The sequence below is a fragment of the Caretta caretta genome, chromosome 17 (genome assembly GCF_965140235.1).
Source record: "Caretta caretta isolate rCarCar2 chromosome 17, rCarCar1.hap1, whole genome shotgun sequence".
NCBI lineage: Eukaryota > Metazoa > Chordata > Testudines > Cheloniidae > Caretta > Caretta caretta.
This window is the reverse complement of record NC_134222.1, coordinates 14,014,519-14,038,633: the sequence shown is the minus strand read 5'-3', so window position 1 is coordinate 14,038,633 and position 24,115 is coordinate 14,014,519. Positions and strand designations below refer to the sequence as shown.

At 41.1% G+C, this 24,115-nt stretch overlaps 1 protein-coding gene across 1 annotated transcript in view; it reads left to right on the top strand.

Annotated features, from left to right (window-relative positions):
* GALNT17 (polypeptide N-acetylgalactosaminyltransferase 17) overlaps positions 1 to 24,115 on the top strand; it is a 293,798-nt gene that overhangs the window by 165,941 nt on the left and 103,742 nt on the right. Inside the window, exon 6 of the mRNA XM_048824104.2 lies at positions 21,832 to 21,949. Coding sequence (XP_048680061.1) covers positions 21,832 to 21,949 — 118 coding nt within the window. The remainder of the gene's footprint in view (positions 1 to 21,831; positions 21,950 to 24,115) is intronic.

Genomic DNA, 24,115 nt, shown 5'->3' with positions numbered 1-24,115 from the left:
TTAATTGCAATGAACTGTTTTGTTTAATTTGAATATTCCCTTGTAGACTTTGAAGCTAAACTCTGCAGTACTGTGCTAGGACATGAGAATGACCAGAAACAGGCCAGTGTAAGTTAATCATACAAGCTGCGGCTTAAATTCAGGAAAGCATTTAAACATGTGCTTAACATTAAGCATGTGATTTCTCCCATTTATGTCAATAGAGCTATTCATGTGCTTAATGTTAAGCCTATGCTTTGCTGAATCAGTACCTGAATGAAGAGCAGATGTAAATAAATATCTATACAGTTAAAAATAAATTCAGCATTTAAAATCATCACACTTTAGACCTTATTTTAATTAACACAATTCATTTTAAAGTAGGAATGTCATTGCAAGATCAGGACCCAAATTTGTCAAATTGTTCACTACTCTTTATTTGCTCACATCTAGGTATTAATGAAAATAAAGAGCCTTTTGGGTTAAATACAGTGAGCAGCTTTAAAACTGGCTATTGACTAAAATAAGGATCCATACCTCATTTGTGGTGTTTACAATAATTCATGATGCTAAGAACAGAGTACCACAAATTCCATAAATGATGTAAATTGTGTTAAGAGCATTACATGATTGGCTTTTAAGACTCTCACTCTATATGATTTGTAATTTGACAATATCCCATCTTTATTTTCCAGACCAACTTCTAAAGACATATATCAAACCAATCAGTGTGCTTTTTAGACTGTTACCAGAAACACATTTTTTTTCTATTGATCTGGCTACCCTAATTACTAGAATGAATTTTTTAGTCATATCCGACAATCCTGGATTTGGCCCCTCTAGTTTTAAACTGTCAAATTCTTGCTCTTTATTTCAAACAAATATGGTAATATTAAGAAATGAATAAAGAAGTTTCTTCAGAATAAATTCATACGGTTAATGTACCCATACAAAGTGCCTGGTTTATGTATTGTTTGTATTATCATAGCACCTATGAGCCTTACTCGTGGACTAGGATTCTATTGTGTTAGGTTCTGTACAGAGTTTTGTACGGGTCCTACTTCAATTGCCCCTTCAGTTTCAGTGCGATATGTTTTTGCTATTCACTCTCTGCATTGCTGTCTGTGGTGTTGTGTGCTGTTAAACAGCAGCTGCTTTCCACTCTGAGAAAGTGCTGCATTTCAGCAGTGGGTGAAGTTATTACAGACCTTGCACCCGCTGAGTCAAATCTTCCCGAGTTCCTCCTCAGTCCTTACTCGGATAAAACTCGTGTTACGGTCAACAAACATTTGGCCTCATTAAAGACTGAACAAAAACAGACTGAAAGTGCTTTTGAGCCTTTTGGCATGAAAGGCACTATATAAATAGTGGACATAATTCTCATTCCAGGCAATATCTGGCAGTGATTTCTACCATGACTTCTTTTCTCCAACTGTTAACTTTGTCCAAGCAGGAACCTACTGCAAAAAAATTACAAAATAGAATTTAAACTAAATTTCCCCCCCCGCCACAGAGAATCAGGAGTAAGTCAGGACTAGAATTTTGGAGTGTGTTAACAATATGAATTGGAATCAAAGACAAACCCATCATTTGATTAGACAATCTCTAATTCATCTTAGGTTTGCAGGACTCCTCAGATGATCCTCTGATAAAGGCTTCCCTTTCTAATCAGAACAACTTCTCCTTTTGTACGAGTTCAAACACTTACATCCACCCCCTTCAGTTTTTTCTAGGCTGTGGATTCACTCACAAAGTCTTGAGTTGTTTAAAGCCTGCAGCATGCTGGAGTGCTGCCAGGGCAAACTGCAGATTCTCTGTGCCAAGGAATCTGGTATTGCTTAAGTTTTAGGCAAAGTACAAATAAAAGATTCAGTCCTTTGGCCATGAATGTATTGTAGTGTGAGACAAAGGATCTGTTAGCAAAACACAAATGGTAAAGCACTTAGAGTTCCCTTTGTAAAACTTTAATCCTTCTTTTGCTGTAAGAAAATATGAATCACTCCCCACTCTGCTCCCTTCAGCAGTTCTTTGTTCCTAATGGCAGGACTAGGAAACCACAATGTTCAAGCCAGGGACTGAGCCATCACACCATGTGTGCCCTTCCTAAAAACTAATCACATTGGGAACCACAAAAGGCTTCACTGTCCCTTCACTTTTCATTTCCAGCCACCGTTCCTCCTTAGAAAGAAAGACAGTGTCACATTTCAGGACAACAGCACCTGTATTTCCCCTCCGTGATCTAGCAAAGGCACCCACTCTCAGTCTTCTAGCTCCCCAGGAGCTGCCTCTCTTGGGTGGAGACCTGCATCTCACTCCCTTCTGAGTGGTATTTCCAGGCTGCACAGTTCCCTACCTTCACTGTGTTGTTCTGGGCAGAGACAGGCTGCCCAAGCACACCTGCTGTCTTTCTCTTCGGAGACAGTTAACAGCACAGTTGCCCACGGTTATAGATACCAGACAGCTCTTTTTGGTGCAAGCCTATTTTATTCTTGAGGTAAAAGCACTACAGAGAGAACCTACTAAAAACAATAAAAGAACTTACATGCATGTGAATACATTTACCAGACTTCACCCCACCTCCAACATGGGCTCTGGCAGGAGCATTCCTTCAAACCCCCACCCAAAAGAAGGGCTTTTCTATGGACACAGGTTCATAATAACATCAGTTCAGAATTAGCATCCATCTTATAGGCCTTTGTAGACCAAGTACTTCCAACCATATTCTAAGGAGTGGGGCTCTCCGTGGACCAGAGGTCCTGGCCATTTCTGGATCAGGAAGAAGGCCATAAGCCAGTTTAAAACTAGGTTATTTATCTAAAAATTCTTTCTTTGTCAAGTTGGTCCCTGGAGAATCCAGTTTGAGCTAGTATATCCAAACCTCTAATTCGGCGGTGTTTCTCTGGAGATGTTACCATCTGAGTGAATTTGCCTAATCCCCCTCTGCTGTGCTCCTGTTTACCTTTCCCGTGGACATACATACAATCTCTGAATAACGACAACAATTTCATTTTTAATACAATGGACCCCAAAGGTATTAGCACCTCATTCAGTGAGAGTTAACTTGATTCAGTAAAGTTCATTCAGGATATTGCGGGATATTGTCAATCTGTCACAACAGGGTCCTAGCCAAGCCAGGTGTGCAGAATACGATGGGGGGCGGGGAGGGAAGAGTGGAGGGGAATGATATTGCCTCAACCTTTCTTTGTCCATATCATTTTTCATTCTATGAACCTCGGCTAGGGCTGCACACTCCAAAATGTGGCTGCCGATGAAAGATGTGCTGACTTACCTGATTCAGTTTTGTGCAGTCAATAAACAGTTTGTATCCCCTGTGAGATCAACTTGAAAGGGCAAAACGGTCCCTTTTCGCAGATTCATAGAATCATAGAAGATTAGGGTTGGAAGAGACCTCAGGAGGTCATCTAGTCCAACCCCCTGCTCAAAGATTCCTCTGGTTCCTGAGGGTGCTGAGTACAGACTAGCTTCCCCTACACTGTGCTCATATTTAAGCCCCCAAATAAAGGGCCTCATTCTGCAACTCTAACTTACGATGATGCCCAGTTCCTCTCTCGCCCAGACCAGTTTTGCACCTGTGTAATTCCATTCACTTCAGTGGAGAGAGTGGCCTGATTTTCAGCAACATGAAAGAAGAATTTGGCGCATAGTGTGTGGTAGTTACTCATATCAGTCTCCCGTAATTACAAGCAATTTTTATTTTGCCATTAACTTCTTTAGGGCCAGAATTTCACCTTCCATTTTTAAATTTTGTGTGTGTGTGTGTGTGTGTGTGTGTATGTATGTATGTGTGTGTGTGTGTGTGTGTGTGTGTATATGTATATATAAAAAGACGTAAACAATTGTCTTCAAGTGTGTGTTAGCTCTACCAGGCCACAAACCAAGTGTGGCTCATGCTAATAGAAACACCTCAGATAACTTATCAACTTTGAGCCTGATTCGCCTGGGCTTCTGCAAGCAAGTCACCCCACTGAAGCCAGTGGGACAGATCTTTAGCTTGTGTAAATCATCATAACTCCATTGTGGTCAATGTTGATGTACACCCAGTTGTGGATCTGGATCAGTGTAGCTGCTCTTGTGAACAAAGTCTCCTGCTGTTAGGAAGAGTTTGCAGACTCAGGCCATTTGTTAAGTTGTGTGCAGACAGATCTGTTTTCTCTGTGATGGAAATGAATCCAAATCTGAACCCCTTTCAGTCCCTCCCCCTGCCCCTTACCTGTCAGTGACCACTAAGAGGATCTATGTTCATTCTTCACTGTATCCTCCATCCATTCCTCCAGGTTCCGGTCTCTCCCCTCCCCCCTCATCTGCCTTAGTCACTGTTTCTCTTTTTAGATTCTCAATACATTCCTTCCCTTGCCCCTTCTTTCTTTTTACAGCTACCAGGGAAAACTTAATTATGCTGTTAAATGTGCATACTTCATGTCTAATTAGAGAGAACTGGTCCTTAAAATTTCAAAAAAGAAAAATGAAAGAATAGGAGTATCACTGACAACTGGAGGCCCCAAACATGCCTATTTATGATTTTCCTGATCAGTCCCTCTTGTTCCGTGATACCGTAGGTGTGTGAAGGGTAAAATAAACCTGAGTGTTACCCCCTCCCTGTGAACAGAATCACATCCGGTATTTGTCAGAATAAATGCATTACTCAGCTTCTTTCAGGTGCTTACAGGGCTATTTCAGTGCACTCTTATTTCCCCACAAAGTGGGACTGCTCCATCTGTCAATATCCATTACTCATTTTCCTATCCTTAGTAACAGACTATAGCAAACACAAACACAGTGGGCTAAATGCAGTCTTCAGATATACCTAGGAAATTCTCTCCCTGCACGGTTGACTTCTATATCCATTACCTGTACATATCTGAGAGCAATGCTGGCTTGTATAAGATAAATTAATAATAAAGGGTCAGATTGTCAGCTGTATGTCTGTGTAGTTCCACTAAATTCAGTGTACATGAGCTGGGGATGTAGCCCAAAATATTTTTAAAAAAGCAGTACCACTTGTTGAAAAGTTACTATGCAAAATAGTACCTTCTTACTCAACAGATCTGTTCCTTGTGTGTGTTCAGAACCCTAGCTACTAATTTAGTGACAACATCAAGCCTAGACTGCTTTTTATTCCTTTTAGTTCTGCAGAGCCAATAAAGCAAACAATGTCAATGTCAGTTTTCAGATTAGTACTACACTTTAAGTGGCATAGGACAAATATAATAAAAGTATTGTTTACTTTCACGGTCAATATGGTTTTCTTGTGAGAGATTTGGACGGTGCAGATGATTGTTAATGGGATATAGAGCCATTGCCTTCTGAGATATTGATTCTGATTCAGTCCTGGTCATTGACTATACAGTGCCGTGTGTGAATATGATAGGTTTATCACTGCTCAGTTATCCAGGGAAGATTTGAAAGGCCATGGAAACTTAACTCACCCCATCTATCTAAGGTACTGATATGGTCCCATTACTACAGGGTGTGAACACCTCACAAACTTTAATGCATTTATCTTCACAGCATTCCTGTGAGATACTGAAGTGCTATTATCCCCATTAAACTAAGGAAGAGAGGCTAAATGACTTACCTAAGGTCACACAGGAAGTCCATGGCAGAGCAAGGAATTGAATACAGATCTCCTGTGATCCATCTACATCCCTAACCACTGGATCACCCTTTCCCCCACTTAGAGTATGGTTGCCCTTCCGGATCACCCCTGATACACACTGTTGGGCAAATGTGAGAAATGGGCTCTGCCATTACCTGGGGTTTGTGTGCTGGGTGGATAAATACAGGCTATCCATTTCCAAGTCTATCATTCTGGCATCTTTAACAAGAACTAAATTCACATTAAAAAGAGCAAAGTAAATAACACGTTCCTGCAGAGTACGTTAATTACACATATTACATCCAAAAGCAATTCTCCTTTAATCAGCAGTCTGGTAATAATAGAAGTACAATGAAGTGGAAGTTGCATTAAGTTCATTACCACTACCAAAGAAACCGATATGTTCATGGTAAAATGATAATAAAAGTGTTTTGGACCAGGTCTTCAACTGGTATAAATCAGCATAGCTCAGTAAAGTCAGTGGAGCTACCTGCTGATTTTGATGGAGCTACGCCAACTGAGGCTTTGTTTTGAGGTGGTAGCAGAATTGCTCTAGTTTAGTGCCAGATGCTAATTTGCTGTATGTGGGGGTTTGCTTCTTCCATAATAAATTAGGTGCTTTGATTTGAAAAACTCACAGATTAGGACTAGATGATCCCTACCCCAATAACATGTGACACACACACACACACACACACACACACACACAAAGATCTCCACCCCAAACATTTCTGAGATTAAAAAAATTTAGATACATATTTTCTCTGCTATTTTCCATTCTCATTTGTTGTGTTCAGTCCAGAAGCAGAGGTGATGAAACACCATGACAGAGGTTGTTCTCACTGTACTTCCAATTCAAATGGAAACAGGAAGTGCCAGAAAGCTCACAAGAAGGACTACTTCTCAGTTTTGCAGAACTATGAATGTCAAATAAGCATCCAAGCTTTTGGGTACTTAGCCAAATCTCTGGAATTTTGGGGTTCATCCAACACTAATTCTCATATGGGTTGTGGGAAATTTGGGAAGAAAAAGAAGTCCTCCTGAAAAGTATCTGGAAGTGGTGTCCTGTTGTGAAATCTGAAGGGTTTGCTAACTAGGGACATGTACAAATACAGTTATCTTGGAGGTCTATTGTAGCCACTAATTGTTATTTGTGGGAACTGCTTGAAATGATCAGTTTTAGAGCTTGTTTCATGGGGATACTCGGGAAAGTTAACCTGCATTAACTAAGGCTGGTCTATACTTAAAAAAGTTAAGTCAACCCAGCTACATTGCTCGAAGGTGTGAAAAATCCACACCCCGAGCAACAGAGCTAAGAATTCTTCCATTGACCTAGCTACTGCCTCTCAGGGAGATGGATTACCTACACCAGTAGGAGAACCCTCCTGCCACTGAAGTGAGAGTCTACACTGAGGTACTGCTGTAGCGTTTCAAGTGGAGACAAGCCCTAAAGATGTGAATTTAAAGTGGATTAATCAAACTGCATTAAATTTATGTGGACACTCTGATTCAGAATTAAAGAGGCCTCAATTTGGGTTAGCTTAATTCCCTGTATAGACAAGCCCTTAGTCATTGTCACCATTATGAAATTAGCTTTTTAGCCAGATTTTCAAACAGGCCTCAACTCCCTCCCTAAATTTGTGCTCAGGAGTTCTGTTTCTCACAAATCAAATAAATAACCCTGATTTGCGTATGCCAACACACTCTTGTGAATGGAAGGTTTGTATGTGTAATAGATCCCCCACCTAAGTAGTCAACAGGGTTTGAACTCATGACATTCTGTACCACAGCATGCACTTCTATCACTTGAGCAGAAGAAGTAATTCCATTAGCTGATGGCAGTAGTTGGCTGTTATCCTACAGGAATGAAGCTTCACTTGGAAAAATGGTACATTCTTTTCATGAGTTAACAGGTTGAACTAAAGACTATGGAGGAGTCCAAGGTTTATCTTGACTATCTAACTCAGGTTAAAACTACAAGCTGACTTGTCTTCACTAGGAATTTATGTTGTGTTAGTTACCATATGTTAGCAAACACGAAGTGAAAAACACACCTTTAGCCTAGCTCACTCAAGGCTGGTGGACTAGCCAGTGGAGCTAACTGCAGTACACACTTTGCCAATATGTTACACATGCATGTAATATCCAGGAGCAATTTCAGAGGCTGTTTTTCAATGTTTGGTCCTTTAAATCTAATACCAGTTGACGTTTGCTGGATTTTTTAAGCGACCAGTGATACAATGGAATTAAAAACAAAAAGGCAAATCACAACTTTCCGAGCACAGGAAAAGTCTCCTTTTAAAGCTCTCTCTTTTCATGATTCTTGCTGTTCAATAACTTCTCAGACAGGAATGTATTTTTCCTGTCATTCTGCATGTATTTTTCAGTGGCTTCATTATTATTTGGCATATATATTAATATGATGCACTATTTATCTCCATCTGAGACTCCAAGACCTCTGTGTAGCCTTCTCCCCTGCAGGAATATCGCTAATAAATCACTGCTTATAAGGGCCGTATTACTTCCCACAACTCTGCCTTTGAGAACTGGGAGATTGCAAGAAGAAGAAATCTTTCTAGCATGGTGGGAAATTCTACTGCACAGCCCTATTACTGGTTTCAGAGTAACAGCCGTGTTAGTCTGTATTCGCAGAAAGAAAAGGAGGACTCGTGGCACCTTAGAGACTCACCAATTTATTTGAGCATAAGCTTTCGTGAGCTACAGCTCACTTCATCGGATGCATGCCGTGGAAACTGCAGAAGACACTGTAGCTTTCAGTGGTTCCTGCATGTTGTCAGTTCTGTCAAAGCAAGCACAGCCTTTCCCTCTATGGTCAGAGGCCAGCGCATGGAATCCCATAACCTCAGGCCAAAGCTTCTGTGTTAAATTTAAAAGGATTAGGTTCTCCCTTTTCGTTTATCTTCCCGTTGCCGTAAGGAGTCACTTGTATTGAAATAGCCCTGGAACATGGCTTAAAATTAGCTGATGTTGAATAGCATCTTTTAAGTTTATCCTGAGGGAGCTGGGCTTTTAAGAATCAGATAATTGCTGTAAAATTTTCTCAAGACCTTTGCCAAACAAACAGTCTCATTTTAAAGGGTAAGTATCCAATGAGCCTTATCCACTGTGACTTTTCACAGCAGGGCTGCCATACAAGTGTCTTGTGATGTCCTCAAACTCATAACAATATCTTTAAATTAATTTGATGCAACATTGCTCCTCTCTTGTCCACATATTAACAAAGCATGGAACTGAAACTATGGGAAAAAGAGGTGAAATGCCTTGCTTAATGTTACACAGTGAATTGGCAATAGATCTGGGAATAAAACCCTGGGTCCCTTTGCTCAAACTGCATGATACAAATAATGCCTGCTAAGGGGCTTGCTTTAATCGGCAAAAAGAAAGGAATTCAGAGATAAGGCCAACACACTTTTCATTCAGCATTGTAGGTCTGATTGTCCCTGGTATGCTAGCGGTGTAAGTGGGTGAAGGAAAGAGAAGAGAATGGTCCAAATGATCAAGTGGCTGTTAATGGTGACGCAATAAACCTCCATTTATGAAAATCTTGTAACACAAGACTATTTCGGGTTGGTTATTGTAACACTTTTTGGGAAGGAAAGGTCTAGGGAAAGTAGATCTGGGAGTTAGCACTCCATCAAGGGTAAAAGGCCAGCTGGGAAAGGGGTGATGAAGAGGCCGAAGCTGAGAGCATTTGTGACAGCAGTTCTGGATTGTAGACAGACAGCCCATTGTTTAGGGTTTAGGATGTGTGTGGGGTCCCCCTAGAGGGCTATCCTGTGCAAAATTCAGATCTGGGAACTCTTTGGATCTAGGTGTTGGTTCAGATTTGTAGTAGGATTTCTCTAAATCTAAGTCGGGCCTCTGCCTCAGTTTCCCCATAGTGTCAATCATTCACCAGCTCCCAGTGCTGCAGGGTCATTGCAGAGATTTAACCCTTTGGCTAAATCTAAAAGAACATCACTTCCAGAGTTTTACTCAAACTCCAACATAAACCCCAAACCAAATCTTCTCCCTGCAACTTTTCCACAGGCCATCTGGAGGTCTATCTTTTTTCACTTTGTCTTCAGCCCTTTTCCTGGGCTCTAATCAAACTTCGTTTCCCTGTTGTATTCAGGTGCTGCTGCATCTCTTCAGGTGAGGCTCATCTTTACTCATGAACACCTATAGTTGTAATTTACTATGTGCAGCCGCTGATACATCAGTATGTAGGGCTTACTGGCAAATTCCATTAAAAGGGCAAATGGAGTCAGATTTGATTACTCTGTATTTGCATTCTATTGCATTTGAATAGATTTTTGCTAGAAACTGGACCACAGTTTTTACCAGAAACTGGTAAAAGTAAGGAGGTGGAAAGAAAGGGAGAATCTAAAAGATCAAACAGTAGCCTGTGACGGGTTAGCCAATAGAAAAATTAATTGAGTAAGAATTGGTGCCTGAAAAGTTAAATAAAAGGAAAGCCACAAGAAGCAGTAAGAGTACAAAGCAGTAAGATGAGACAAAGATTTAATGTGTTTTATCACATAAATATGGGCCAGAGTCTAACATCCTCATTCAGAAGTATCTTACTCCACAGAAAGTCTGATTGTTTTCAGTGAGACTTCTTGCTGATTCAGATACTACTCAGCATGAGCAAGGTGCCAGAGACTCTGGCCTTGTGAATTTACAAACCTTTTAAAAAAAGGGTAGATTCCTAGCTGGTGTAAATTGTCATAGCTGCATTGACTTCACTGGACAAGTTACACCAAATGATGATGTTCTGGACAGAGTTTATAAATCTAATTGACTGCAATAGACTAGAATCAGGGACTCTATATCACCTACCATATGATGCCAAGAAGTAATCCGACATTTTGAAGTCTGTTATGGCAAGCATGTCTGCACTAAAACCCTTGCTAAATATCCCTAAAAATATGTTGGTGTGCAAGGAAATTGTGAGTGTTTAAGGGTGTCCTGTCATAGAAAATGCTGGGACTGCTCTGTTGTTTTTTTTTTGTTTTTTTTTTAATTATAAGGAAAAAAATGCCCTTAGGCTGTGACCTTGGTAGCAGTTGGATGTGAAATTTTATGTTGAAAGCCTGAAGCTTGGAAATTTCATAGAAGATTTGCTACAGCATCAGCTGCTGCACCTTAATACACCATGGGTATAGAAAGAATAAACATGTGTTCCACCATTGTTACTGGTTGGCTAAAGCAGTGCTGGAGTTGGAAGACCAGGAGTGACTCCTCAGTCATAAGGTTACAGCTCACACTGTCCGAACTACTGGTTTTTTTTCTCGTCACAGAAGTAGTGCATCTGTGTGCGTGGCACATGTAACCATAGTTACAGTTACTGTAACAGCTTTAATCCAAGAATCACAAAAGTGCTTTATAGATGTTGGCTCGCCATAGATGTTACACTCATTTGACAGATGGGAAGGAGAGGCACATGTGGTTAAATACTTTGCCTAAGGTCCCAAACGGAGTCTGTTGTAGAACTGGGAATAGAACCATTTACACAACACTGACCAGGTCAAATACATAAGTAGAACTGACAGAGACTTTCAAAAATATATAGTTTTCAAGGGTTCCGTTTCATGAAAAGTTTCTTTAAGGCTTGTTAAACTCATACAAATTTCAAAAAAGACACTAAATCTAAGCTCTTTAAGTGATAGCTCTTATTTTTAATTTGTTTCTCGGATACTAGCACTTAGCAAGAGTGGAAAAATCAGCCCCTTTGAAACAGACAATTAAGCAAGGTCGTTGGCGCAAGGAAGCTAGGATCATTCAAGAAACAACTATTTTGAATGCTAACCCGGGGATACTATTAACCAAGGTACATTGCCAGCGGCCAAACCGTCATTCCTTCTGTGCACATTTTATTACACTCTTATGAATGAAATCTAGCCAGTGTCTGCCCAAGCCGTTATGGAGCGAGGCTCAGAGAAGGTTCTCATCTGTGTAACTGCATACCTTCATGTATGAGGTGGGAGGAATATTTGAGCTTTTCTTGGAGAGGTAGCACTCACAAATGACTGTAATGACATAAGTATGCAGACTCCCATGTGATCCAGATCACATCGCACCTGTGGACTACTATGCAATGGTCACACTGAAAGCTTCTTGAATTGCTCGAATTAATACACTGAAGTTTTGTATGGGCTTCTTGTAAAAGTTGGGACTGGATTCTTTGGAGTGTCTCTTTTCTGTTATTCAGAGTCTTCAAATCCGATTGAAAAGGTAGTTTGAGTCTTTAAAATGCATATAATAACATTGCAGTGAGACACTCCAACATATCTGATTTTAGAGTAATAGCTGTGTTAGTCTGTATTCGCAAAAAGAAAAGGAGTACTTGTGGCACCTTAGAGACTAACCAATTTATTTGAGCATGAGCTTTCATGAGCTACAGCTCACTTCATCGGATGCATACCGTGGAAACTGCAGCAGACTTTATATACACACAGAGATCATGAAACAATACCTCCTCCCACCCCACTGTCCTGCTGGTAATAGTTTATCTAAAGTGATCATCAAGTTGGGCCATTTCCAGCACAAATCCAGGTTTTCTCACCCTCCACCCCCCCACACACAAACTCACTCTCCTGCTGGTAATAGCCCATCCAAAGTGACAACTCTCCTTACAATGTGCATGGTAATCAAGGTGGGCCATGTCCAGCACAAATCCAGGCTTTCTCACCCCCCCCCTTTTTTTTCCAGGACACACACACTCACTCACTCACTCTCCTGCTGGCAATAGCTCATCCAAACTGACCACTCTCCAAGTTTAAATCCAAGTTTAACCAGAACGTCTGGGGGGGGGGGGGGGGGTTAGGAAAAAACAAGGGGAAATAGGCTACCTTGCATAATGACTTAGCCACTCCCAGTCTCTATTTAAGCCTAAATTAATAGTATCCAATTTGCAAATGAATTCCAATTCAGCAGTTTCTCGCTGGAGTCTGGATTTGAAGTTTTTTTGTTTTAAGATAGCAACCTTCATGTCTGTGATTACGTGACCAGAGAGATTGAAGTGTTCTCCGACTGGTTTATGAATGTTATAATTCTTGACATCTGATTTGTGTCCATTTATTCTTTTACGTAGAGACTGTCCAGTTTGACCAATGTAAATGGCAGAGGGGCATTGCTGGCACATGATGGCATATATCACATTGGTGGATGTGCAGGTGAACGAGCCTCTGATAGTGTGGTTGATGTTATTAGGCCCTGTGATGGTGTCCCCTGAATAGATATGTGGGCACAGTTGGCAATGGGCTTTGTTGCAAGGATAAGTTCCTGGGTTAGTGGTTCTGTTGTGTGGTATGTGGTTGTTGGTGAGTATTTGCTTCAGGTTGCGGGGCTGTCTGTAGGCAAGGACTGGCCTGTCTCCCAAGATTTGTGAGAGTGTTGGGTCATCCTTTAGGATAGGTTGTAGATCCTTAATAATGCATTGGAGGGGTTTTAGTTGGGGGCTGAAGGTGATGGCTAGTGGCGTTCTGTTATTTTCTTTGTTAGGCCTGTCCTGTAGTAGGTAACTTCTGGGAACTCTTCTGGCTCTATCAATCTGTTTCTTCATTTCCGCAAGTGGGTATTGTAGTTGTAAGAAAGCTTGACAGAGATCTTGTAGGTTTTTGTCTCTGTCTGAGGGGTTGGAGCAAATGCCGTTGTATCGCAGAGCTTGGCTGTAGACGATGGATCGTGTGGTGTGGTCAGGGTGAAAGCTGGAGGCATGTAGGTAGGACCATGACCATGACCGCTATTCCTACCTACATGCCTCCAGCTTTCACCCTGACCACACCACACGATCCATCGTCTACAGCCAAGCTCTGCGATACAACCGCATTTGCTCCAACCCCTCAGACAGAGACAAACAAACTTCAAATCCAGACTCCAGCGAGAAACTGCTGAATTGGAATTCATTTGCAAATTGGATACTATTAATTTAGGCTTAAATAGAGACTGGGAGTGGCTATTTCCTCTTGTTTTTTCCTCCCCCCCCCCCCCCCGATGTTCTGGTTAAACTTAGATTTAAACTTGGAGAGTGGTCAGTTTGGATGAGCTATTGCCAGCAGGAGAGTGAGTTTGTGTGTGTGTGTGTGTGTCCCGGAAAAAAGGGGGGGGGTGAGAAGGCCCACCTTGATTACCATGCACATTGTAGGGAGAGTGGTCACTTTTTGGATGAGCTATTACAAGCAGGATAGTGAGTTTGTGTGTGTGTGTTTTTGGAGGGGGGTGAGGGGGTGAGAGAACCTGAATTTGTGCAGGAAATGGCCCACCTTGATTATCATGCACATTGTGTAGAGAGTTGTCACTTTGGATGGGCTGTTACCAGCAGGAGAGTGAGTTTGTGTGTGGGGGGGTGGAGGGTGAGAAAACCTGGATTTGTGCTGGAAATGGTCCAACTTGATGATCACTTTAGATAAGCTATTACCAGCAGGACAGTGGGGTGGGAGGAGGTATTGTTTCATGATCTCTGTGTGTATACAAAGTCTGCTGCAGTTTCCACGGTATGCATCCGATGAAGTGAGCTGTAGCTCACGAAAGCTCATGCTCAAATTGGTTAGTCTCTAAGGTACCACAAGTACTCCTTTTCTTTTTGCGAATACAGACTAACACAGCTGTTACTCTGAAACCTATTTATATACAGTAACCCTTTGTGGGACCTCAATTACCAACATAAGTTCCATTATTCTGCTTGTCCACTTGATGATCCCAATGACTGTCCTAAAAATTCTAGCTGTGATTGTGGGATCGGGGGACCGAGAGTTTATATCTGGGAATTACACTAACACAATAGAAGTTTTAAAATTCATTTCACTTCCAACAATGATGATATAGTAACCTGGGAAGATACAGCTTCCAGATCAGGATTTCAGAACAATCAAACAAAAGGCTACCCCTGATGAATCCATGCCTGGTTTTAAACCAGGCCCAATGCATGCTGGGATGACCTTTGGAAGAAGTAGTTAGGCTCTGCAGACATATTCAGTAAAGCTAATGGTCTCATCCTGAGCATGAATTCAAGTATTCATAGCCTGAGACACTGAATTGCCAAATACAAGTCTCCAAGAAGGAAGAGACATCCTTGACATAATTGACATACAAGCGAAGGAAGCCTGAAGCCCATAACTCTGGTTCAAAGTATACCTTCTCTATCTAGAAGCCCTCTCTCCTACAGTCCTTGACATGGCACATTAAATCAGCAAATCGTAATAGAGATAGTACCTAGTTTCTTCTGAACTGGTTTTGACCAACCGCAGAAGTGGATGGACCCTGTGAGAGAAGCTGTCCTCTCTGGTATTTGTAGACCAGCGCAATACCAAAAGTACTGAAATCTCATGAGACATTCTGATCGTGTGATGTTTCCGGAATGACTTCCTCATCAATACGTTTGGATGGGAAACTGAAGATTGTCAGGTTTCAGAGTAGCAGCTGTGTTGTCTGTATCCGCAAAAAGAAGGTACAGGAGACTTATTTCCACCAATATGCTCTCTCTTTATTTTTAATCTAAGGAGTTTTGTTCAGAAGAAAGTCTGTTGTATTTAGGGGTGATGGATACGCAAGAAAACTGTTATGACTGATCTCTTTTTCTATAGCCTTGCTTTACGCAAGCAGAAATAGGCAGCTAGATAGCTATTATCAGTTGCTGAATAAGCATCTGTGGCCAAGGTATTAACCTTGCTATAAACTGAAAAAGGCTTTCTTCAATACCACATGCTGGGATTTGATTTCTGCTATACTGTGTTAAGAGTACACATTCCCTGGAACAACCCCCTATGTTATGCATCCAGTTCTTTATTAACTCTACATTCTGTGCACCAGACACCCCGTGAGTAGAAACACACATATACAACAGTAACAAGTCATTTTTGTTTACAAATTAGGTCCTTAATTTTGTCCATGGCTAAAAGAAAATTAAATACTATAAATAAGCATATACTGTGCATATCTACTGAGCAGCAAGAACAGTACATGCATAGTCCGCAAAGCAGCTCAGGAAGGCTTTCAAGTATAGATTACTGTTAGCCACTGATTGAACTGTTTATCCACTCTGCTTTAATACTTAAACTCAAAGAGAAGTTTGTGTTTTCTTGATTTGTTGATTTCTGTTCCCCATGGCTCAGAAAGATCGGAGTTTACAAACAGAGTTTCAGTGATGTACAGGAGACTGACCAATGATGTAGTTAATTTAAAATCTCTTTTGTTGTGTATAGTGCATGCCCATAAATACATGCTCTTTTTTTAAAAAAGCAGTCAAAGATATGAGAGAAAGCAAATGAAAATTTGGCCCAAGACCAGCTGTCTATAAAATCTGTTTTTCTTATCTCCAACATAGACTTCCTTTAGGGAGAAGAAAATAATTGGTGGTCCACCACATGGGAGCCACTTTGTTAATACAACCAAGTTAGACAACTTACCTGAAGCTTGCTAGATAAGTAAGCCTGATTCTGTTCTCACTTCAATATAAAGCCAGATGTAATAGCAATGCAGTCACCATAAATCCAACTGTAATCCCAATGTCCCAATGTAATTGAGAATGGAATTCATATTTACCCAAACCAGCTGAATCTCCTTCTGAGTTTGCAAATTTGGGCCAAAAATTTTGTGAGAACAGGCTTTTTAATGATTTTCCCAGTCTTTTCTCACTCCATACAAACTTTGCAATACCTCCTGGCTGCAACCCAAAAGTGCAGAGATAGGCAAAAATGAAAGATACTGGGTGCAAATTTCCTATGGTTTTGGAACCTCAAAATCAAAATGCTTGTTTGAGTTTGGTGTGCGGGGATGGGCAAAGGGCAGGGGATGAGGCAGAGGCAGGGCAAGAAGATGTGTTTCTAGACAAACTCTCCAAGTTTACCCCCAAATGGAACAGCTGGGAAACAGCCATGGGGCCTGCTGTGGCCTCAGGATTAGAGCACTAAACATGGAGTGATTCCAAGGCTGAAGTATCGTTTTAGTGGAAGCTACATACAGCAGCTATATTCAGTAGGTCTCCTTCAGCCCGCCTGTAAGGTGATGAGTCATCCCTGAACTAGAGTTTGAATAAATGAGGCCTTCCTGTGCTAGGCTCCAGCCAATCCACAAGCCAGGACCTGGTCTGGTGACACTTGGGGCGGGTATATAAACCTGTGGCAGAAATAGTAGCTCATTTTACTCAATGTTGCTTCATGGATTGGAACTCTCCCCTGCCTGTCAGTGGTAACACACTCCGTAAGCCTTAGCTACCTCCTGCCTTGCTCTTGCTTCAGCCTCGTTTCTAGTCCTGCTCCGGCCTTGTTCTTGCTCAGGCCTTGTTCCAGCCCCACTCTGGGCTCCTGATTCCAGCTCTGACACCCCCTGCTCTGCCCACTCGATGTGATTGCCATGGCTCTGACCATGCCCATTGTGGTTTCTTACACTGTCAGCCTTTACTTGTATGGACATGAAAATTTAAAAAAACACAAACCCAACCAAAACCCCTTACTTGCTATATACGTATTGTAACTTGTACTTTAAGTCTAGTGCTAATTGTACAGGAGAGCTCACTAGGCTCTATTTCCTCTTCAGTTCAAGAGACTGGTTTAGAAGTCTAGAGTATAACTGTGAACCAGAGAAAGGAAGAATATTAAAGTCACTTAATAGACTAGGATAAATGTTTGCCTCTGTCTTATTTATCTGTATTTAGAGATTCATACTGAGGATCGTTCAGCCAGCTTTTTTTGATCTTTTGTCTCTTATTTATGTATAAGAGCCAAGTGAAATAATAGCAAGAAACTAACAAGCCATGGAATTCAGGATATAAGGCCAATAATTCCACTAAATATGAATCATCTCTGTTAATATTCTTTCTGCCAAATTCTACTTTTTGCTGCACATTAAAGAAAAATTAGCTATCATCGGGACAGATAAAAAATGCACTGAGTGCAAGTTGGTCTGTGTGTTTTCAAAACAAACGGTGCTAATGCTTTTAATTAAGGGGTAGGGAAAATGAAGGGCTTTATCATCCAGTCTCCTCGGGCTATTATTTCATTGTGGATAGGGCTTCTGTTGTTCTAAATGTCGACCTTTTTTGAAGGATTTGCTGTTAAATCTAATGTAGTTTGCATTTAAATTCCAGTGTGCCGCATGAGCCCTCATTTATTTGATAAGGAACCATTGTTATGAAGAAGAATGTAGCACTTAATTTGTATTGCTTAAGGGAGCTCAGGAATGCTGCATTTGCTCGTTTTGCATGTTAACTATATCATTGGGTCGGAAATTAATATGCAGCATGATATAGCTGAGCAAAATTTGGAGGTGAAATTATAAAATCTGTCAGATTATTCACAGACAGAGCTTCTAAAAGGACATGTTTTCTGTTGTATATCCAGGAAACATGCACACAAAGCAGTGCTGACAGCTTCATCACTGTTTCTGAGTCTCAGCTGGCTTTGGAGGGAGTGGCCATTAGCAGGGATGAGAGGATAATTTCAGTTTTAATGTTCATTTAAGGTCTGATCTAATGCTCAGAAAGATCAGTGGAAAGACTCCCATTGACTTTATTGGATGCTTAGGTTGGACCTTTATGGCTTGATCCAATAAAGTCATTGGAAAGACTGCCCACTAACTTCAGGAAGCATTGGATTTGGTCCTGCAAAGATGTGCATGGATGTTTAATGTTGTGCACTGCGAATACTCCCACTGATTTCAGTGGAACTACTCACAGTACATTAAGTTAAGCACATGAGTATTAGCGGGATCAGAGCCTTAGTCCTTAAAATATTTGGCTGTTAAAAAGGATAACAATTTGTGCGGGAGGGGGTGTGCACATGGGCCACTGTTCACTAAGAACTGGTCTGTGGCCACCAGCTGATTTCACTCAAGCCACTCGTGATGAGATTTTAGTATTAGAGCTGGTTAGAAAACTGGGGGTTTTTCTTCTGGGAAAAAATTGATTTTTTTTTGGTTAAAAGTATTTTAACCAAAAAATAAAATATTTTGAGTTTGTAAAGCTAACTTGGTGCTTCAGGGGAGTTGTAGTTCATGTGCCTCATGCCCCTGTTCTCCTCCATAGGCCGTGCTCCTTCGTCGGACTGCATCTCCCATGATGCACCGTGTTTTCTCCTCTTGGTATGGGAAGGCGGTGCATCATGAAGTCCAGTTGGTCAGCCCTGCCCATAGAGGAGAAGGAGAGTATGAGGTATCCGAACTATCCCACGAGTCACTGCAGCAGCATTTCAGAATCCAGATATTTCAGTTATCAGGCTTTCAGTTTTTTGTCAAAAATGTTGTTTTGTAAACAACGCCATTTTCCATTGATAAAAAGTTTCACTGGAAAATTTTTGACCAGAACTAATTAGTATCTTTCTGTCACTAATGACCTAAACTAAATTTGATGTAGAAGCAAAAGGCCCCAGAGCTCCCATAACTAGATCCCAAAGGGTACATCTACACAGCAACTAGACACCTGCAGCTGGCCCGTGCCCGTCAACTCAGGCTCACCGGGCTCAGGATGAGGACTGTTTCATTGCTGTGCAGATTTCTGGGCTCGGGATGAGGCCGGGCTCTACAACCCTGCAAGGCAAGAGGCTCACCCGGAAGTCTACACAGCAATGAAACAGACCCATAGCGTGAGCCCAAGTCTGTTGGCCCAGGCCAGCCGCGGGAATCTAGTTGCTGTGTAGACAGACTCAAAGTGTCCATGCCAGCTTCCCAGGTCAGAAGACAAAAGAGAAAAGAGGTTGTGCACATTCTGTGACAGAAAGAGTGTGACTTTTCCTTTTGTTTAATTCCTGATGCTAATCCAGGATAATAGAGCTATTAGATGTTGGCATCTCTAACGTGGTTATCGTTTCAAAATGAATTGTTTCTGCTAATGTAGTAATCTTGCCACAACTAAAGCAATGAAATTGAATTCTTAAGTACTAGAGTAGAACAAGCCATGAAGTATTGTAGTGCTTATTGAAACTAAGGGTCAGATAGCTGTCTGAAAAAGAGTCTATTTAAGGTAGATTATTGATAGTTCCTATATTAACTAATTTAACACGCCAATTGTTCTGTGATTCTGTTAAATTTTATAATGACTATAAATAATAGAAATGATCTGCACTTAATACATGTCACCTTTCATCCAAGGATCTCAGATAATTCACAAAAATGAATTAGGCCTCATACCATCTATGAGTCAACGAGTGATACCTTTACTCAGATAGCGTAGTATTTGCCTCCCATTGACTCCCATAGGATGACTCATGGTGTAAGGTACAACCCAACCTGAGTCTCACTGTCTGGCCCTAGACATGGTAGAGAAGTACTGTAAATAGCAACTTTATAGATTGGGAAACCAAGGCACAGGGATTTTCTGTGACTTGCCTCATTTAAAGCATGTTTGTTAAGTATGACCCAGCATATCAGTGGTCAAGCCAGGAATAGAAGCCAGACTTCCTGACTCCTGCTGCCTGGCTTCTACCACAAGACCAGACTGCCTTATAGGAAACAACATGTGCTTATGGGGAAATACAGTGAGTTTTCTAATGATCATATATGACAGAATTTGCATTAAGGGGTGAAATTCTTCCCTGTGCAACCCAAGGCCTATTTGCTTAGTCATGGGCTTAACTGCTGCGTAGGCTTGTGCTGTCCCTCTGTTCAAGGGTGAATTTCACCCTAGTGAGGACAATACCACCTCTTAAATACTAGGCTTATTTCCTGATTTCAAAGGATATTGGGGACAGAACTCTGTTTGTGTATGGGAATAATTTAAGACTGAGGTGCTTTGGTGACTCTTCTGCACCCCTAAATACTACAGGTATATTTGATTTTTTTTCCTTGCTGATATCCATGAGGGGTTCAGGCTTTGCTTCTACAGCTAGGATAAGAGTCTAGATTAGATGGGGAGGGAGGGGGAGTGTCTTTTATTATTCCATTTTACAGTGGAAAATACCCCAGAGAATTCAACTTTCCATATACCACAACCACAACAGATTTGCAAACCCCAAAGTAGCAAGAGCATAAAAATCTAATTGTTTTAAGCCACATGCTGTGTGGTAAATCATAATTTTAGGGATGGGGTTCTGTTCAACCATGCCAAAATAATGGGTCAGATCCTCAGTTGGCATAAATCAGAATAGCTCCCTTGTTTCCAGTGAACCATCTGTACCAGCTGAAGATCTGCCCCAATGTTTTCAAACAATATTTACAGTTGTTCTATCCTAGTTATTGAAGAAGAAAGAAAGAAAACTGGCACCAGCAGTAAATACACCTACCTATGAATGCCCTTAATGTTTTATAGTTCTTAAGAATATATCCAGTGGGACCATATTTCTTCTATTATCTTTTTGTGCATATGTTAATGCCAGCACCTGACACACTCTCATTTTTCTTAATCCTGTTCTCTTAATGGATACCGTGAGCTTGGCTGGCCATCCACAGGATGAGAGTAATAATTTTGCTTCATCAATTAGAGAGCAAGAACTTTTGCAGCATTCTGGAGTCAAATCTTTCGCACCCACCCACTTGAGAGTAACTCTGACTATTGGTAGAGCTGGGAAAATTATGCAACAAAATATTGTGTGAATATTTGTCCAATGTTATTAATGAATTTGATTCAGCCACATGATTGTCGTTGTTATTCATTAGTGAGGCATATTTCCTTCTCTGGAATTATATTGTTGTTATAATTGACATCACCCTGCAGATCCCACCCACGATCAGGGCGCCATTTGATTAGGCATTGTGCAGATACATAGCAAAAAAACCCAACCAATTGCTGTCCTGGAGAGCTTATGTTCTAAATAGACAAGAGAAAAAAGGGGGAGTGAAAGGTAGTAGTATTATTCCTACTCTGCTAGTGGGGAACTGAGGCACAGAGAGATTAAGTGACTTGCCCAAGGTCACCCAGGAAGTCTGTGGCTGAGCCAAGAATTGAACCCAGCTCTCTTAAGTTCAGTGCCGTAACCACAGAACTCTCCTTCCTCCCTTTAACGTATTTAGGCAGTTGAATTTTGTGCAGTCTTACTTCAGTGGCAAAATAATATCTCCCAAATAATGCTCCAATTCTATAAGCATAGTGCTTACTACTGTGAAGCTGTTGGCCCCACTGAAGTCAATAGGAGTTTTCCAAAGACTCCAATGGCATCAGGATCAGGCCTTATTTTAGGTATTTGGTAACTTCCATTGATTAAATAAACCTATAGTCCTTTAAAAAAAGAAAAAGAAAAATGACAACTAATAATTTTTGCATTGCTGATGATGCTGTTTCTATTGTTTTTTTTCTCTTCCTGCAGGACACCTGCTATGATTGGCTGTTCGTTTGTTGTAAACAGGAAGTTCTTTGGAGAAATAGGTCTTCTGGATCCTGGAATGGATGTATATGGAGGAGAGAACATAGAGCTAGGAATCAAGGTTTGTGAAATTGTTACCATTCTGTGCGGTTTTTCTTGAAATTGTATTTTTAAAAAACTCATGCACAAGGATCTTTTTTAAAGACCAAAATCAATTAGAATCTGCATGAGAATCGAGCACGATACTTTCAGTGGCACCTTAAAGAAAGAGTCCAGAAAACATTTAGTTACTTCTTGGGAGCATATATTTTCTCCTGTTCCCCAACATTTGCATATGGAGCCTATGCAATGCCTGCTAAAGCCAAAGGGAGCATTTTCAATTATTTAAGTGGGCTTTGGATCAGGTCTATAGCATCAGTTCATGATAACAAGTTATAGATATGCAAAATATCAAATCCAGTGTCAAAGAAAATATCATGCCTGTGTCTCTCACAGAAATAGACTCATGGAAGGTGATGGGGCTACTCGTTGTGAATACCACAAGCATGATTTGAATGCTAAAACATCTTTTACAGACATTTAACAGCCACAACATAAAGTGCATGTATAAATTGGTGTAACCCACTTTAATTATGATATATCAATAGACATATTTTCAGTAACTGCCACAATAAATCTACACAAGAAACTCCTACTTACAATATCTACCAGTGCAACTTCAATTCATTACTATAAAGATATTAGATGTGGTTTAATGATTTGATTGTTTCCATAATTAGGGCCCTACCAAATTCACGGCCACGAAAAATGCATTATGGACTGTGAAATCTGGTCTCCTTCCCCTCCCCATCCCATGAAATCTGGTCATTTGTGTGGTTTTACTAAATACTGTACAGATTTCACGGGGGAGACCAGCGTTTCTCAAATTAGGGGTCCTGACCAAAAGAGACATGCAGGGGGGTCCCAAGGTTATTTTAGGGGGGTTGTGGAATTGCCACCCTTATTTCTGCGCTGCCATCAGAGCTGGGTGGCCAGGGAGCACCAGTGGCTGTTGACCAGGTACCCAGCTCGGAAGGCAGCGCCCCGTCAGCAGCAGCGCTGAAGTAAGGATGGCAATGCCATACCATGTCACCCGTACTTCTGCGCTGCTGCCTTCAGAGCTGGGCGGCCAGAGAGTGGCAGCTCCTGACTGAGGGCGCAGCTCTGCAGACAGACACGCAGAAATAAGGGTGTCAATACCATACCGTGCCATCCTTACTTCTGCACTGCTGCTAGCCGCAGCTCTGCCTTCAGAGCTGGGCTCCCGGCCAGCAGCCGCCGCTCTCCAGCTGCCCAGCTCTGAAGGCAGCACCGCCGCCAGCAGCAGCAGTGCAGAAGTAAGGGTAGCTGTATCGCAACCCCCTGCTACAATAACCTTGCAACACCCCCACCTTCCTCCTCGCCCCACACACACACACCTAATTCCTTTTTGGGTCAGGACCCCTACAATTACAACACCATGAAAATTCAGATTTAAATAGCTGAAATCATGAACTTAACAATTTTTAAAATCCAATGACCTGTGAAATCGACCAAAATGGACCCTGAATGTGATAGGGCCCTATCCATAATATATCACAAAGTGGTTCATATACAAAAGATTTCAATGCTTGCAAAGGCAGAGTCTATGGAGATCCAATCAAGCCTGGGCTTAGAACATACTGTTGGTTAGATAAAGGAACTGATAGTGAGAGAGACTTGAGACTTGCTCATATCTGAAAAGTTGAATTAACTGTTTGCTGTTATAAAAAATGAAAAATCATTGTTTATTTCATAGATTTTCCAACTTGTATTTGCTTTGCTAGAAAATCAAAAGCAATTGATAAAATCTATTTTTATTGGGTGTGAGGAATAGTAATCTCATTTAAACAAGAGAATAGAAGATAAAGCCTTTAAATATGCCATGCAATTCCACTCTTTATAGGGTAATTATTGCACCATGAGCATGCAATTGACGCTCTTGGTCTAGAGGTATCAGACTCTCTTGTGACCACCTTCATTTGTTTCTTTCACTTTTTTGTGTTGCTATCATTCAGTGATTGACAGAGATGGTATAGTATTTAGTAGAACTATTTTCTTCTCCTAGTTAATAATTCAACCCGTCTCTTTGGTCTTGGAGGATTTCATGGGAGATTGCTGGAAAAATAAGATAGATGTTCAAGGCACAAGCAATGATCAGAGATGTAATATTTTTTTTGACGTGGATCTATTAAAAGGAGAACTAGAATATCTCTAGTTGAAAGATTTT